Genomic DNA, 17,736 nt, shown 5'->3' with positions numbered 1-17,736 from the left:
ACAGGGTAATGCCCTAGATCTGCTCTGTACTCATTGCTGGGGGTTGAGGGGATTCCTGTGGATGCAGAGTGCATGTTTATATTTAGTGCCGTGATGGTCACATGTTCAGTGTGTCATGCATGTGAGAACCATCTGTCAGGTGTGTCCCGGCCAAAAAAAGGTTGAGAACCACTGTTCTAGGCAATCAAGAAGCTAGCATCAATCTAGACCGAACTAGGGCAATCCGATATCCAAACAGACTTTTCTCGAGGGCAATATAAGTGTTGCTAGCTTGTGAACTGCAGAACTAAACAGAAGTCAGCCCTCCAGCCATGCCTTTAGACCATTCGTTACACCTAAATGGTGAATATCACTTGCATCGTTAGATCCAGACAGAAGTTGAGTTGACTGTCTAATGTAGACTAATTAGCTGTGATTGCACTTAACATAGTAAATGTTGACAGAAAAAAAAAGATTTGAATACTTCATCCTCTGCCCAGCAATTTCTTTTTTTGGTTTAGTAACTGCTGCTCTGTGCAGGTTACCCTCATACCTTCTTTTAAGGGTAATAACTTACAAAGAGGTAGACATAACTGGCATTTCAGAGACCTGTAGGGAGGAGGATAAACAATGGGACAGTGCATTACCAAGGTTGCAATGACAGGGTGGATCAAATTAGTGATCGGAAGGCGGGCAGCACTATATGGTAGAGATAGCATAGAGTAGAAAAAGATAAAGACCATGAAGGAGACAAAATGCACTGTGCAACCTGTATGCATACAAGTTCCAGGCGCAATGGGGGATATACTACTGTCCACCTGACCAGAATAAACAGACTGACAATGAAATACTAACAGAAAAGAAGGAAACTAAAAAAGCAAGTTTGCTTACTGTAAATGGTGTTTTCCGTAGATAGCAGGTAGAGTTAGCCATGCTGTCTGGGACGTCTTCCGGGATGGGAGAGGCGGAGCTTCCCTTAGCTGACAGAGCTTTGCTCTGTGTGAGGCTGCGCGTACTTTCCCACGCGGCGCCATCTTCCTCTCAAGTCTTTCCAAAGTGAATCTGCAAAACACAAGGTGGAGACTGTTCGGGGAAGGGCGGGCCAGCATGGCTTATTCATCCTGCTATCTATGGAAAACACTGTTTAGGATAAGAAAACTTGTTCCCCCCCCCCCCCCCCTCACATAAGCAGGCTGAATTAGCCATGCTGTCTGGGAGTCCCCGGCTGAAGAGGAGAGAGCACAGCCAGAGGATTCCCTCCCTTTCCTTTGCTATTCTTTTCATCTTTTTTTCTTGAGAATATAACTGGATTGCTGCAGAAGTCAGAGTCCACAGGGGCTGTGCTCACTTTGCCTATGACAGTGGACAGACTCTTCACTTCTGGACAGAATGGAGTATAGTCCTGCCCACCACTGGCTTGATGGTCCATGCAGTAGTATTCCGTGAACGTGTGTAGGGAGGGCCATGTGGCCACTTTGCAAATGTCCTGGATTGGGGCCTCCCCTGAGATGGGCTACTGAAGTGGCCATTGCCCGAACTTGATGCGCTTTTGGTGATTCAGCAACAGTCTCTGAGCACTTGGCATAGCAGAACTGAATGCATTGTAAGATCCAAGTAGAAAGGGTGCGTTTAGTGACTAGTTGACCGGGGGCATTCGGACTGAAGGAAACAAACATCGCAAGGGCCTAGCTTCGGACTGCATCCTCTGCTTGTAGTACGCCAGGGCTCATTTGCAGTCCAACATATGTAACTGCCTTTCTCCCTCGTTCGTGTGAGGCTTCAGGTAGAAGATTGGCAGGGTGATAGTCTGGTTGATGTGGAAGGCTGATACAAACTCGTCCTTCCTTTCTATCAAAGGTAGTAAGGTTACCTTGTCGTGGTGGAACTCTAGGTATGGAGAGTAGTGGACTATAACTTGCAACTCGCTGACTCGTCATGCCGAGGTGAGGGCAACCAGGAATAGCACCTTCCAGGAGAGATATCTTGGATGGGCCGCGTCCAAGGATTCGAAGGTTGGCAGCATTAGCTACTCCAGAATAACAGTGAGGTCCCATGGGACAGGCAGCTTGAGGTGGGATAGTCGAAGGTGAAGGATGCCCCACATGAAAGGAGAGAGCAGGGACTGGTTAGAGATGGGTAGACCCAGTGCGGGAGATGGTAAGCCGCAATCACGTTGACATGGACTCTCACAGATGCAGTCGCCAGACCTGACTAAAAAACTGAGTGAAGGTATTCTAGTAGACGCTCCGGGGAACATGAGAAAGGGTCAATGTGCTGGGTGTCACAGCAAGTCACGTATCGGACCCATTTGCCTTGATAGTTGTGTCTGGTGGAGGACATCCAAGATGAGATCAGAATATCCTGAACCTCAGCGGGCAATTGTAGGTGAGTCAACACTGTCCTTTCTATCTCCACGCCGTGAGATGGAGGGAGGAGTGGAGCAGTGAGCCCATGTCCTGCAATACTAGGGTCTGACTGTCACCCAGAAGAATGGGAGGTTCCATGGATAGATGTACAAGATTGGCTTACCATGGTTGTCTGGGCCATGAGGATGAGATCTGCTGCATCCAGCATACATTTCTGTACGGTTCTGGAGATGAAGGGTATTGAGGGGGTACACCTACAGAAGCTCCCCGGGCCACTGTATGAGGAAAGCATCCGGAGCCAGCCGATGCTGACTGGGGTACATGGAGCAGAACGCCTGCATTTTCCTGTTGCGAATAGGTCCACGCTTGGCAGGCTCCAGCTCTGGAAGATGGAGTCTGCAACATCCTGGTGCAACTCCCACTTGTGCGGCTGGAAGAACTTGCTCAACCTGTCTGCCGTGGCGTTTTCCCATGCTGGGTAAGTAGGTTACCTGCAGGGTGATGGAGTTTTGTTCTCCCCACTCCAGGATGCGTACTGCTTCTCTGCACAATATCCAGGAACCGGACCCTCCTCCTTTGTTGACGTAGAACATTGCGACCTGGTTGTCTGTGTGGATCATGACGACCTTCCCCAGCAGGAGGTTCTCGAATGTGCGCAGGGCATTGCTGATCGCTCTGAGTTCCAGGAAGTTTATCTGCTGGGTCTTCTCTCACCGGGACTAGAGGCCTTGCATGCAAGTGTGACCCAAATGGGCTGCCATTCCATGTTCAAGGCATCCGTGGTGAGAATCGGCTAATGAGGTGGAGGGCGTAACATTCCTGCTGACAGAGTGGCATGCTGGAGCCACCAGTGCAGGTCGGACTTCATGCTGGGAGTGTTATGGTTTTGAGATGTTTGAGTGGATTCTTGGGTACTGTGGGAGATGACCACGCCCACAGGGAGGAGCCCCGTGGGGAGCCACACTACGGGGCTAGAGTCAAGACGCACAAACACAGTTTTGTCTTTTATTGGACAGCTGATGGATACCACCAGAGATGGCAGTAGTGAGGTGATCCAGAGGTAACAGTGCAGGGACCCTCGGCAGAGGGAATCAGTCTCACCGAGATGGTATAGGGAGATCCAGGCGTAGGTTCCCAGCCCGGCAGATCTGTAGATGAGACAGACTAAGAATTAGATTACTCACTAGATGGTAGCTGTAAGGTTGACGATTCCACCAGGCAGAAGTAGATGGTATCAGGCACTGAGGCAGGGAGAGCAGGCCCTCGAGGAACAAGTACCTGATCCCAGTAAGGCACCTGAAAGAAAGCAAAGGGCCCCCGAGAAGCGGGTACCCAGGTTAGAGAATACCTCAAAAGACAGTGAGGGCTTCCAGCGGCAGCGGCAGAGTAGCTTAGACCAGACGAATCCAATCCTTGCTAACTCAGTGAGCTAGCAAACAAGCGTAGGCTAAATACCCAGATGGCATGACGTCACTCGAGGACGCCGCCCCTGAGGTTCCCTCCATGACGTGGATGGCCCTTAGGAGAAACATAGCGTGAGGCTTTTCCATCGCATTTTCCGGCATCCCCGGAACAGCTGCTTGCAGACGCGGCAGTAGCCATCTTCCCAAGGCTAGAGGGGGGAGCAGAGAAAAAGGTGAGGCACAAGGGTCGAAGCCATCTGAGACAGACTGACGCAACAGGGGGTAAGCCGAATCTGGCAAGACAGTGGTTGGGCAAACTGAATTCATTGAGATTTCAGACCCTATTGCAGCATGTGGATGTGCAAGCGAGTACAAGGCACCACCTAGATGGCCACCGCCATGTGCCCAAGTAAGATCAGGAGCTGGTGGGTCGACGTGTAGATGAAGTCTCTCAACTGTAGGGCCAGGGTGCGGGCTGTGGCATCGCGTCTGGTTGGGTAGTGGTGGCGACAAAAGGTTTGAGGGACTGCAGGCACTCAGAGGTATTGAGTGATGCAGAATTGGTGCTGCTGAATATTTGCGTTCAACATCCCGGATTGAAATGCCCAGCATCCAAAATCATTCAGGTATCTGGAATCCTGACCTGGAGGGGTATTGGAACGTAGATGGGACATTTTACCCCTCTTCATCGCCGACTCCACCACTATGGATGCATGGGGTAGCTGTAAAGCGCTGTAGAAGGGTGATTGTCTCATGCAGAACTTGAGGTCCGTCTTCCTGGAGGTGGCAAGGCCTGAGAGACTTTGTCATGACTGCATCTAGCACTGTGTGTGATGGTGGAGCGGTGGGCTCAGCAAGTGTTTCAAATATCTTGAGAATACCTACAACTTTCTGCCCGGGGGTCTGGTACCTTCCGGGTCTCCACGTTCAATCTAAGCTCCACCTTCTCCAGTTCTGGCGGCTCCGAAGGATATCCTGTGGAAGAGCCCGGAGATGAAGGTGGGGAAAGGGATGGGCTCCTATCTGAACTGGTGTTTCCAGGGTCTGGGCTGTCCCTACCCCTTGGCGAGGAAGGGGACGCACCTCAAGGGGAGGTGTCCTGTTGGGGTGAGTGAGGCATGTTCTTATGCTGGTCCTCAACCGAGGAGAGGAACTTAGAAAGGATGTCAGAGATTTGGGTCATTGCCTGAGATGCTAAAGTCCCTTGGTCATCTCTGCAGGGGCGCCTGGGTGGTACAGCTGCTCAGATATCTGAGTCGGGTCCCTGAGGATGAACAGGGACATACTCCTCCACTGGATGGGGCTTATGGCGTTTGTGGAGAGGCTCCTGGAGGCATGGCGAGTCTCATCGCCACCTGGACACTGAGGAGAGGTCTGAAAACTCTCAGCCAGATCTGGTAAATCCTGAGCCTGTGATGGAGACGTGGTCCTCAGAGAAAGTTAAGTCTGGTCTTGGGAGGATACCCCCTCTAGATTCAGGTGTTAAGGCCAACACTTTAGAGGTGCCTTCCACATGGCAGGACGGAGGGTCCTGTGCCGAAGCATGTTGCGCTTGCATCATTGGGTCCACCGGCGCAGTGTGTTGAAGAGACATTCGGAGACCGCTGAACCGAGAGGAGTCATGCGTGGAAGAAGCAAGACTAAGAGGAAGATGGCTCAGTGAGGAAAAGTATGCGCAGCCTCACACAGAGCAAAGCTCTGCTTTGGCTGTCCCAGAAAACGACCCCAGTCAGCATGGCTAATTCAGCCTGCTTATCTGTGGAAAAAATTTGGTAACAGTAATAATGAGAGATTTCAATTAAACAATATTGACTGGGTAAATGTTAACAGAATGCGGTAGGGAGGTAAAGTTTCTACATGAAATAAATGACTGCAGTTGGTCCAGGATCCAACAAAAGGGGGAGATATTTTAGACCTAATTATCAGTGGAATGCACTATTTGGTGCGAGAAGTAACTGTAATGGGGTCACTTGGTAACACGATCAAATCTGATTTGAGGAAGAACTTAAGGAAAACTAGTGCTCTAGTGTTTAACTTTCAAAAAGGAGACTGATAAAATGAAGAAAATAGAAAAATACTGAAAGCTGCAGTTGCAAAGGTTAAGAATTTACATCAGGCATATATGCTGTTTAAAAATACCATCTTGGAAGCCCAGACTAGATGTATTCCATGCATTAAAAAGGCATAAGGAAGGCCAAATAACTACTGGCATGCTTAAAATGTAATTTGAAAGATGCTATTATAGCCAAAAACTTTCAAAAAATGGAAAAAGGATCCAAATGAAAAAAAAAAAAGAGAAAGGAAAAAAAGGATAAGCACTGGCATGTTCTATGCAAAACATTGATAAGGCAGGCAAAAAGAAATCTGAAAAGAAGCATGTCATAAAGGCAAAAACACAAACTTTTTCAAATACATCCAAAGCAGGAAGTCTGAGAGGGAGTTAGCTGGACTGTTAGCGACTGAGGGGTAAAAGAAGCAGATAGGGAAACCAAGGCCATAGTGGAAAGAATAAATTAGTTCTTTGTTTTAGATTTACAGAAAAGGATGTTGGGGATATACACATGCTGGAAACTGTATTTAATGATGATTTGGAAGAACTGAAACAAGTCACAGTGAACCTGGAAGATACAATAGGGCAAAATAAACTAACAAGTAGCAAATCACATAGATCAGAAGAGTTCTGAAAACTCAAAATGAAATTGCAGACCTATTATTTGTAATATATCATTAAAATCAGCTATTGTACTTGAAGATTGGAGAGAATGGCCAATCTTTAAAAAGGGTTCCAGGGGTGATTTGGGAAACTACAGATGTCTGTTCCAGGAAAAAAATCATAACTATTTTAAAACACAAAATTACAGGACATATGGATAGACAAGCTTTAAACGGACACAATCAATACGGATTTACTTGCTTCACCAATCTACTACGTTTTTATGAAAGGATTAAAAAACATGTAGATAATGGTCAGCCATAGATACAGTGTAATGGAATTTTTATAAGCGTCCCTCATGAGAGATTCCTGAGAAAATTTAAAAAAGTCATTAAATGGGAAGCAATATCCTATTGTGAATTGGATAAAAGATAAAAAACCAAAAACGTAGGACTAAATGGTCAGTTTTCCCACTGGAGAAAGGTAAACAGTGGAGTGCCTCAGGGATCTGTACTGGGATCAGTGCTTTTTAACATATTTATAAATGATCCGGAAAAGGGAATGCGAGTGGTGTGATATTTGCAGATGACAAAATTATTTCAAGTTCTTAAATCACAGCAAGAGTGTGAAAAACTACAGGAGGGCTTTGCAAGACTGGGCATTGAAATGGAAGATGAAATTTAATGTGGACAAGTGCAAAGGGATGAACATAGGGAAAAATAATCCAAACTATACTACCATGATGTTAGGTTCCATAATAGGAGACACAACCCTGTTCTGATTACCAGTAATATCCTCAATTGTATTTTAAGTATTTGTTCATTTTATTTTGATGTTTGACATATTTTCTATTTTTGCTTATGTACACCACTTTATTGTAAAAACCGGAAAGATTAATTTTATAAACAAACATTTAAAAATAAATTGGAGAGCCCTGATTATGCTAATTCCTAAGAAAGATAAAGATCCTTTGGATCCTGGCTTTTATAGGCCGATTTCCCTCCTAAAATTTGATGTTAAGTTGCTTGCAAAAATATTTGCTGATCGCCTCGCAAGTGTTCTCCCTTCGTTGATAGGGACTCATCAGGTGGGGTTTGTACGAGGTCAGCACCCTGTTATTAGTGTCCAGCGGGCCTTGGTCTCTGTTGCCTGGAGTATTTCACGTAATAACCCATCCTCATTGGTCAGTTTTGACACCGAAAAGGCCTCTGACCACGTGGCCTGGGACTACCTTTCCTTTGTTTTGGAGGAGTTTGGTTTCGGGGAAGCTGGTTGAGGGTGGTACACCTTTTATATTCGATGTCCTGTGCCCAAATATTAATAAATGGCTCTCTCACGGTAGAATTTCCCCCACAATGCGGCAGCAGGCAAGGTTGTCCTTTATCTTATTGTTTGAACCCTTATTAATAGCCATGACAGAGGAACGTGACCATCTCTGGTATTGTAGTGGGGACCATGCCTTTTAAGGTGGCCACATTTGCGGACGACCTTTTAGTTTGCCTCAGTGACCCGATGGTATTGTTGAATGCTTTAATGGCAACTTTTACGTGCTTGGGTGCTTCTCCGGTTTCAAGCTGAACATGAATACATTTGAGGCATTAGCTTCTCATCCATGTCATCAAGAAGACTGGAAGAAGAAATTCCATTTTAAATGGGCAGGGGACTCTTTCCATCATTTGGGCATTCAATTATTTTTTTCTTTGGCCAAAATATATGATTTAAATATCCTACCATTACTAAAATCCCTCAAGAATAAAACTTTTGGAATGGAAAGACCTGCCCCTTTCGGTAACCAGCCGAATAAATCTGTTTAAGATGATCCTTTGGCCCCAACGGTTATATATATTTTCCAAACCATTCCAGTCTTGCTTCAGAAGCGAGATATAAGATTAATCTATGCAATGCTCTCACGATGTGTCTGGCGAGGGAAACGAGCGTGTATTTCTATAGCCCGTTTGGTGGGGACATGGCATAGGGGTGGGTTGGGGGGGGGTCCCAGATTTAGAGGAATATAACATTGGCCTGCTTACTGCGACACGTGAAGGACTGGTTATTTAATTCTCAGCATTTCACCCCACTAGATTTGAAGAGGGAATTGATCAATCCCTTACACCCAGTATATGTCCTGCATGCGAAGACAGCTCGTTTGTCCCCTTCTTTTCGTGATAATTTTATTTTGATTTTGCTACATAAGGCCTGGGTGTTTCTCTGTTCTAGATTGGGCCAATGTCCTCATGAATCCAGGTATCTGCCTATTAGAGGAAATTTGGACTTTCCCCCTGGTTTGCAGCCTGCATTCTTCTCTCAATGGGAGCAAAGGGGCGTGTCCACCCTTTCTCATGTGGTGGATCCTGAGGGAGCTATGCTCTCTTACCCAGATTTGTCCACACATTTTGCTTTCTCCCCTAAATCTTTTTTTTCACATACCTCCAACTACATCACTACGTCTGTTCTCTGCAGAAATCCCATTTTAGGGACACTTTTATAGACCAGTTGGAGGATTTTTTTCAGCTAGAACTTCCGAGGCGGATGGGAATCTCTCGGATTTGTAAATCCTTACTTAATATTGCAGTGGAGATCTCATGTGATGAACTGCAAACTAAAGTGGAAGGCAGATATACCATCCCTGGCCGATTTCTCTATCCTATCTGCTATCAAAAGAATACCTAAGTTGACGGAGGATTCCGGCCTACAGGAGATGCAGTACAAGTTTTTATGTAGGGCATACTTATCCCCAACCTGGCTGAATAGGCTGGGTTATTTAAACTCTGATCAATGTAGTAAATGTCAGACTGACTAGTGCTCCTTGGATCACAGTGTTTGGGGCTGCACACGTATTCAAGCCTTTTGGGGTAAGATGTGTATTATTTCTCTCCCCTAGTAGGCCAACCAGTGGTTCTTACTCCTGAGGGTGCCCTTTTTGATGTAGCCTCATCTTTTCAAGTCCAAGGACAGGATAAATGTCTTACCTTGGAAGGCATGCCTGATTTGCGAAAAAGGCCATACTGATCCCTAGCTTTTGGCTTTGGCAGAACAAATTACATGCCCTTATGCAAATGGAGAATCAAACCACCACACATTCACTTAAATGCAAAAAGGCCTTTATTAGTATTTGGTTTATCTACAATGATTATCTCCAGGGCCAGAATGCACTTATCAATCATCCCTGACTGTGTTGGTCTTTTGTACACAATAGTCTGATTTTGTAGCTCAGCTGTTCTTTGTTTACATATCTGCCTTTTGGGGGTGGGAACAAAATGGAAAACGGCAGTATGACTATTTCTGTTCAGTCATGTATGTTAAACGTTTTGGGCTGGATTTTAAAAGGGTTACATGCATTGGTTATGCGCGTAACCCTTAAAAGAACCCCTTGCGCGTGCCGAGCCTATTTTGCATAGGCTCGGTGGTGCGCGCAAGCCCCAGGACGCACGTAAGTCCCGGGGCTTCGCAAAGGGGGCGCGTCGGGTGGGCGGCGCGAATTGCGGGGCGGGAGGCATGACCCCAGCCCGGGGGCGTGGTTGAGGCCTCCGGACCAGCCCCCGGGTCGGGTGATGGCGCGCCAGCAGCCCGCTGGTGTGCACAGTTACGCCTGCCTCTGGCAGGCGTAACTTCGGCAACAAAGGTAGGGGGAAGGGTTAGATCGGGGGGGGGGGGGGGGGAGGAATGGGCAGCGCGCGCAGGGCTCGGCACGCGAAAGTTGCACAAATGTGCACCCCCTTGCGCGCGCCGACCCCAGATTTTATAAGATGCACGCGCGCAAATTTATAAAATCTACCCCTTTGTTTTTACTTTTGCAATAAATAATCATATATATAAAAAAAAAGAAATTGGAGAAAGTACTTTTTCACTCAATACACAAACTCTGGAATTCATTGCTGGAGGATGCGGAAAAGGCAGTTAAATGTAGCTGGGTTTAAAAAAGGTTTGGACAAGTTCCTCGAGGAAAAGTCCTTAAACAGGTAACCTTGAGGAAAGCCACTGCTTATCCCTGTGCCTTAGCAGCGTGGGATCTATCTACTGTTTGGAATCCTGCCAGGTTCTTGTGACCTGCACTGGCCACTGTTGGAAACAGGATGCTGGGCTCCATGGACCCTCGGTCTGACCTAGTTTGGCAGTTCTTATGTTCTTATCAAACATGTTTGCCAAGGAGGGTATTCAGCAAGAAGTTCCAGCTATGCACTTTTGTTGTGCATAGTTAGCAATGCCAAAAAGACAGATCAGATTATTATCTGTGGGTACCAGCTTACTAGAACAACATGGAGCAGAAGATACCAGAAGATTTGAATGGCTATGGAAAGCATGTCCTGCAGTGCCAAGAATATTTATAATAATTTTAATATACTTCAAAATCTTTGAAAGGCATGCCAGCCCTATCAGCCAATCAGATTGTCTCTTTCATTCACTGGCAGCCAGCAGTCCATTATAACTGATTATATATATATATAGGCTGAATTTGATATTGATAATGTCTCCCAACATTCCGAAAAAGACTCAAGACTTGGTTATTCAAACAAGCTTTTCCGGACCCCTCCTAATTGCTTCCTCATCAACTTCTACAACTCAGTCACAGCTGCTCTTTGTAAATAACTCTACATGATGTTAATCTTCTACTGTATTTCTCTATCTCCCTTGTTATTTGTAACTGCAATTTCTTGCACTTGTTCCAGTTTTAATGTATTTTGCACCCCTTGTTCAATTGTAAACCAGCATGCTGTGATTGTATCATGAATGCCGGTATATAAAAATCTTAAATAAATAATGTATCTTTGTACAGAATCTCAAGGCAAAAGGCTGAATTTCTGGAAAAATTAATGGTGCAATATCTCAGCCAGTTGGACTATATGTAAAGCAATGATGCTGTCTTTTTAGTTTATGAAAGTAGTAAATAAATATTTGCATATAGCCAATAAAATATAAAGTTCTAAGTTGAAAACAGTGCATGGCATGACTCCAAAACCGTGAACTAATTTATATGGGACAAAAGGTTAATCCTCTGGGACATGAGAGCTGGGAAAAAGTTACACGTTTTCACAGCCTTTTTACACACAAAAAACAGTTCAGAAAGGTAGACAACAAGAAGTGATGATGAAACTAGTGTTAGCTGTGTACACAAGAAGGTAACCAAAGATTGCAGATGATGTTTCTTGGCCAACATTTGTAAGGATGGCAGCGCTGGCACCTCCCGTGCACAATGTGGACATTTCCTTCACAAAAAGCGGAAACTGAAAAAGGTCTGAGCTGTGTGTTATTTTCCCAATTACAAACACGGGCCCCACCCAGCACAAGTTACCACCCTCCTTTCCCCACTCCCGACACTGACTCATTCTGCCCCTACCCCCTCTTCAGATTATAGGAAGGGTGCATGTGTGTGGTTTTCTTAACTTCTCTTCACAGCTTTCCTCTAATTTCTGTATGGAGCCGAGGCAACCCAAATGTGAAAAGCTATTTACATTTCACCAAGTCTTACTGGGAATTCCGCTTTTCTTTGCTGATCCTACCCAACTCACTCTTTATCTGGATTCATTTTTAATGAGATTTGACTATTTTAATAAACGCTTTTGGAAAAATTAGATTAAAAATAAAGGTGATGGTATGTGGCGGGAGGAGTTGTGCATCAGCAGGTTACAATTTTTTTTTTTTAAAGAAATAAAAACAGAAGAAATCAGATAATCCATTCTTCATTTGCAAACACAATAAAAATAAACCCAAATCGTTCTTGTTGACTAAGAATGCAGCTCTGGTAGGGGCACACCCAGAATCAGATGCCAGTATTGCCATGCTGCTTGCTTTCCTGCCAAACATCCACACAAGAATTTGCTCTTAAGTTGAACTGAGGTAATATGGAACGTGTAATCAAATTTAAGGCATATATACTACTGCGCTGTGGCCATGCATATTCCTTATACATAAGGGAACAGATTTCACCTGTACCACGTCTAGAATAATGATTTAAAAAAAAAAAACTGTTTAATACACTGTGTAAGGAAATTGAATGTAGAGAGTTGTTCTGCTTTAAAAAAAAATAAATATATATATATATATTAATAAAATGCTGAAACGTACTTGCGTAATGCTTGCTGATGTTGTTTTAATATAAACTCAAAATATGACCTTAGACTTGGCTGGCAGCTGGGATGTATCCTTACCATAGTGGGCAGGATGACTAAATGGGCTTTTTACAAATATTTAAATCCTGCGTGCACCAAGAGTCACTACACAAATGCGCCAAACATTAATAATGTATTATAGCTTTGAAGAAATAAATGCATCTTCCAACAGTGTCACAAGCTTAATTACAAGTTAATTTTTAAGTATTAGGTAGATCATTGACGATTTAGGGGTTCATATACGAAGGATGTTCCATTTTGTTCATATAGGTCTAACCTTTGCTGATTTAGATCCCTAGAAAATGTATATTTTTCTTAGGTTACATATTGCACGGAGACGACACTGTAAATATATCTGGTACTCATCGACGTACCCTTTAACCCCGCTTTTTTGTTTTCGCTATAGGCTGTGCATACGGTAGCATCAAGATCTTTGGGGAAGGTGTGGTCTCGGCGATCGATGGATAAAGGAGGTTTGTTTTGTTTTTTTCCTTTTTTAAATAAAAGCACTTGACCATTTTATTTGGCAAGTGGCCGGTGCTGGGCGGAAGGCGAGAGACATACTCACAGACGGCATTCTTGTTCTGCAGACTGCAAGCCGCCAAGGAACAGGGGCGGAGGGGGTACCGGCGCAGCTGGTCCCGCAGCTCTCCGCTCAACCGCTTCCACGCAAGACCCAGCCCCAGAGCCCTCTGCATCGTCCCTGGCGGGCGCTCTGCTTCTCGCAGGCGGACCCTGCCCAGATCCCTCGCGCCTCATCCCGTCCGCCCCACGCGCCCGGGATAACTTTCCGCCCGGCCCTGCTCCCCACTTCCCATTGGCTGGAAGTTGGCTGGAGGCGGGGCCAGCCACACGTGCTTTTCTCTGCCTCTGCAGGGAAGGAGCCGGCGTGAAACAAGTTTATTCCGTTATTGCTTTGATTTGGGTTTAATCCGTAGGCGTCGTTTCCTGCTTCTTCTTTTCTTTCCTCAGTAGCAGCACAGCTGTGATAGACTTGATGTCGGGGGGGGGGGGGAGTCTTTAGGAAAAAATGGAAAATGCTGAATATTTAGGAAATGAATGGTGCAGAGTTGCGTATTATTCTGGTTTGATGTTGCATTATAGCCAGCGCTGGATATCTACACCCATCTCATATTCATTTTTTTTCTTTCAGAAAATAGGATAAAAAACGCACAGGTAAAATAAGTATCCCCATCCCAAAGAGCTTACAGCATATGGCTCTGCATTACAGTGGTGGTGGAGACAAGGGCAGTGTCTAAGTTCAAGAAAGCAAGGGATAAACACAGGATCTCTGACGGAGCGGTGAGAATTATAAAGTTAAATTAGTTGGGTGGAAGAGCACACGAGAAAGGCCATATGATCTGCTGTCACGTTTTCATGTGGAAATGCAAAGTGTGACTGTACCATGTCGCTTTGCCCTTGAATATTAATTGATTGTCTGCCTCTCTTTCTCTGGCTCTCAAATTTTCTATCTTAAACAAATCTTAATTTCTAAAATTTACAATGAAGGGACATTGATCGCTGTGCCAGGTCCTTAGCACAATATTTTAATTTTGGGCTAGGCAGGAAATTACACCCAGGTGTGGCTTTTCATTAATGTCGTTCAAATTCCAGTAAGAAAAAAAGACTCATTTTCATCGAAATTAAAATAAAATGCACGTTCCCTTTTCATTCATAAAATAATTTGGTAGATCTTGGTTGGGGGTAATCATTGGTTTCAGTCATTGGAACTCTGTTTTTACTGCCCCTGGTCTAATTTAGTCTCATTGAGGCCAATGCAATCCTGTGCACTGCGGCCAGAGCATGGCTCTCCACGCAATTGGATGCGCGTCCATAACCCCCAATGCAAAAAGGGGGTTAATGTGTCCAAAACACATCCAATCAAGGGCATAGCTAATAGCGCTCATCACATGTAAAGTACATTTGATGAGCCAATTAGCTAATCCCTGTGATGCAAAAAAATTTCCTGCGCAACCAATGTGCCCTTGCAATGCGGCAAATTTTACGCCAACCCAGGGCTGGCGTAAAGGTCTGTCATACTCAAGGGCACATTGTAAAAATCCAAAATTTCTGCTTTCTGTGATCTCTCCTTCTATTATCGTCACGATACTAAGGAGGGATCACCGAAAGCGTAATCATTTAAAAAAAACTGAGAAAAAAAAATTCTGGTCACCTATAATATACCCAGTCTAGGTCATGTATATTGAGGTTGTATATTGTGACAGTAGCGGGAGAAATCGGGCGCTCAATATGAGCCACCTTGTGATAAATTGCAGGAAGACCTTGTGAGACTGGAAAATTGGGCATCCAAATGGCAGATGAAATTTAATGTGGATAAGTGCAAGGTGATGCATATAGGGAAAAATAACCCATGCTATAATTACACGATGTTGGGTTCCATATTAGGTGCTACAACCCAAGAAAGAGATCTAGGTGTCATAGTGGATAACACATTGAAATTGTCGGTTCAGTGTGCTGCGGCAGTCAAAAAAGCAAACAGAATGTTGGGAATTATTAGAAAAGGAATGATGAATAAAACGGAAAATGTCATAATGCCTCTGTATCACTCCATGGTGAGACCGCACCTTGAATACTGTGTACAATTCTGGTCGCCGCATCTCAAAAAAGATATAATTGCGATGGAGAAGGTACAGAGAAGGGCTACCAAAATGATAAGGGGAATGGAACAACTCCCCTATGAGGAAAGACTAAAGAGGTTAGGACTTTTCAGCTTGGAGAAGAGACGACTGAGGGGGGATATGATAGAGGTGTTTAAAATCATGAGAGGTCTAGAACGGGTAGATGTGAATCGGTTATTTACTCTTTCGGATAGTAGAAAGACTAGGGGACACTCCATGAAGTTAGCATGGGGCACATTTAAAACTAATCGGAGAAAGTTCTTTTTTACTCAACGCACAATTAAACTCTGGAATTTGTTGCCAGAGAATGTGGTTCGTGCAGTTAGTATAGCTGTGTTTAAAAAAGGATTGGATAAGTTCTTGGAGGAGAAGTCCATTACCTGCTATTAAGTTCACTTAGAGAATAGCCACTGCCATTAGCAATGGTTACATGGAATAGACTTAGTTTTTGGGTACTTGCCAGGTTCTTATGGCCTGGATTGGCCACTGTTGGAAACAGGATGCTGGGCTTGATGGACCCTTGGTCTGACCCAGTATGGCATTTTCTTATGTTCTTATGGGCGCCTGATGCCGAGGCGCTAGGGACGCACAATTTATTTATTTATTTATTTTTAACTTTTATATACCGAGGTTCCTGAATGGGCTACAGATCACCCCGGTTTCCTTTCCATCTGTCATGTCTTTAATCTATCACTTCCCACTGCACCTAATTCTGCTGCCTTCAAACATGCTGCAGTCACACCAAAAGTCCCTCGCCCTGCTGCTCCTTCCTTTCACATCCAAACTACTTGAATGTGCTGTTCTCCTCGTTACTTTATAAATCTTAACCCCTGACTGTCCTGCTCACAGCTTTATTGATTTTAATAATTTTCTTAATAAATGGAATTCCCCGTCTTTTTTGCCCTGTATGGGATTGTAGAGGCTGTACAGAGCAGGGACCATGCAGCACTGCTATGGAAATGATAAGTAATAGCAGCAGACGGACAAAGGCCTTTCTTAGGAAAGAATCATCACTCTGATGGCTGCTGAAGCAGAAATGAGTCTGCAGGCATCAGAATGGGGCAAGGAAAAAATGCTGGGCCTAATGGCATCAACTGTACTTGTAACACCCTTAGCATATTGTTACATGAGACCAGTTCACGCTGGCCACTCAGGATCTCCAAGGCCTGATCTCCAATTTCCCTTAGCACCCCCTTTTTACCATGGCAGCTAATTCTGATATTAAATCGGTGGCCTGGGAGAGGTGGATCGGTGCGCGTTAAGGGATCAGGTGTGCCAATATTGCATCGGCCCGATTGTACGGGCTGACAAGTGGAGCAATCAGACCATGTGTTTATTTTTATTATTGCATGGACACAAGTTGTCCTACTAACTGGTTAATAATTATCAGAAGTGGGCATTGTCCTGGGAACCAAAGCAGCAAGGGCTCAATTCACTCAGATTCAGGACTTGGAAACATTTCTGGCAGTGACAAGTGTGGGGGTCATGTAGGGACAGAGAAACTCTTGCTCTCATCTTTGGGACATGTTGTAGGAATTTTGTGATCAAACAAACAACACCATGGATCTGAGCACAGCCTCCCAGGGATAACCATTTATAGTACTTGATCCAAATATGATGCCAAGAAAAGAAGGAAAATACCTCGCCACACATTTTTATGTGGTGTCAAACTAAAAGGATCTAAAACAACTTGTTGGTTAGGAAAGAATCCCACTTTATACTTTGGCTGGAAAGTCTTGGATATCAGGCAAAACCAAACCAAAGATGGTGATCTTTTCACTAGTTTGTATATGAACCATGGTGGAAACAGCTAGATAATCAATCACCTATAGAATAAAAAAAAAAAGGTCCTTATAAAACTCAAAATGACTCACCTACTTTAAAGTTCTGTATAAGTTCATGTTAGATGAAAGGCTATCATAGAATAAAAGGAAAAAGTAGTAGAAGGAAAACTATACCTGTAGGCTATGCTGAAATATACTAAAACAGGTGGGCACTTTTTTATTAGGTTCACCATTATAATTTTTCCCATTGCTCCACTCTTTAGTTGCCCATTATTAATCTGCTTTCCAAAGTTAGATAAAAACATATCACCTTGTGTTGGCCATACAAATGATGAATGCGTGCCTAGGTCTTGAGCAAGTTGCTTGCTGAAGGGCACACACGTGATGACTTTTGTACTTCTGCCCTTTATGATTGCAAAATGCATGGAGAGCGAGTTCAGTTTGACCTCTGAAGCCTTATGGGAACTTGTTACATTTTTGGGGGCAGAAGGGATTAAATTAATGAAAAGATCCCACACTGCTGTTATATACTGACAGATTCTGCAACAAAAAAAAGTGTCTATTGATTGGGCTCAAATGAGAAAACTAAGGGGTGTTTTCTGTGAAGAGCTAATTTAAATTCTATTATGTTTATATTTTCATGTTTTTGAGGGTTGCTTTTACAAGTTCCTGATAAAATACATTGAGTGGATCAAAAAAAATTCCACAGAAAAGAATTTCCCAAGCTCCCAAACGTATGTGATTACAGAACTACTGTCTATCATTTCTCTTGTGCTAGATGTATGCAGACACACGAGACAGTCCC

The 17,736-nt window shown here is 44.2% G+C and overlaps 1 protein-coding gene across 4 annotated transcripts in view; it reads left to right on the top strand.

Annotated features, from left to right (window-relative positions):
- LOC115094928 (serine/threonine-protein kinase Nek11-like) overlaps nt 1-17,736 on the top strand; it is a 403,945-nt gene that overhangs the window by 8,249 nt on the left and 377,960 nt on the right. For 3 of the 4 annotated variants that reach the window (XM_029608021.1, XM_029608022.1, XM_029608023.1), the window contains 2 exons: nt 12,915-12,981; nt 13,662-13,684. In XM_029608021.1, the coding sequence (XP_029463881.1) occupies nt 12,915-12,981; nt 13,662-13,684 (90 nt within the window). The remainder of the gene's footprint in view (nt 1-12,914; nt 12,982-13,661; nt 13,685-17,736) is intronic. The other variant, XM_029608024.1, reaches the window with a different exon arrangement.

This window comes from Rhinatrema bivittatum, chromosome 7 (genome assembly GCF_901001135.1).
Source record: "Rhinatrema bivittatum chromosome 7, aRhiBiv1.1, whole genome shotgun sequence".
NCBI lineage: Eukaryota > Metazoa > Chordata > Amphibia > Gymnophiona > Rhinatrematidae > Rhinatrema > Rhinatrema bivittatum.
The sequence above is the reverse complement of the archived record's forward strand: the minus strand, read 5'-3'. Positions and strand labels throughout refer to the sequence as shown.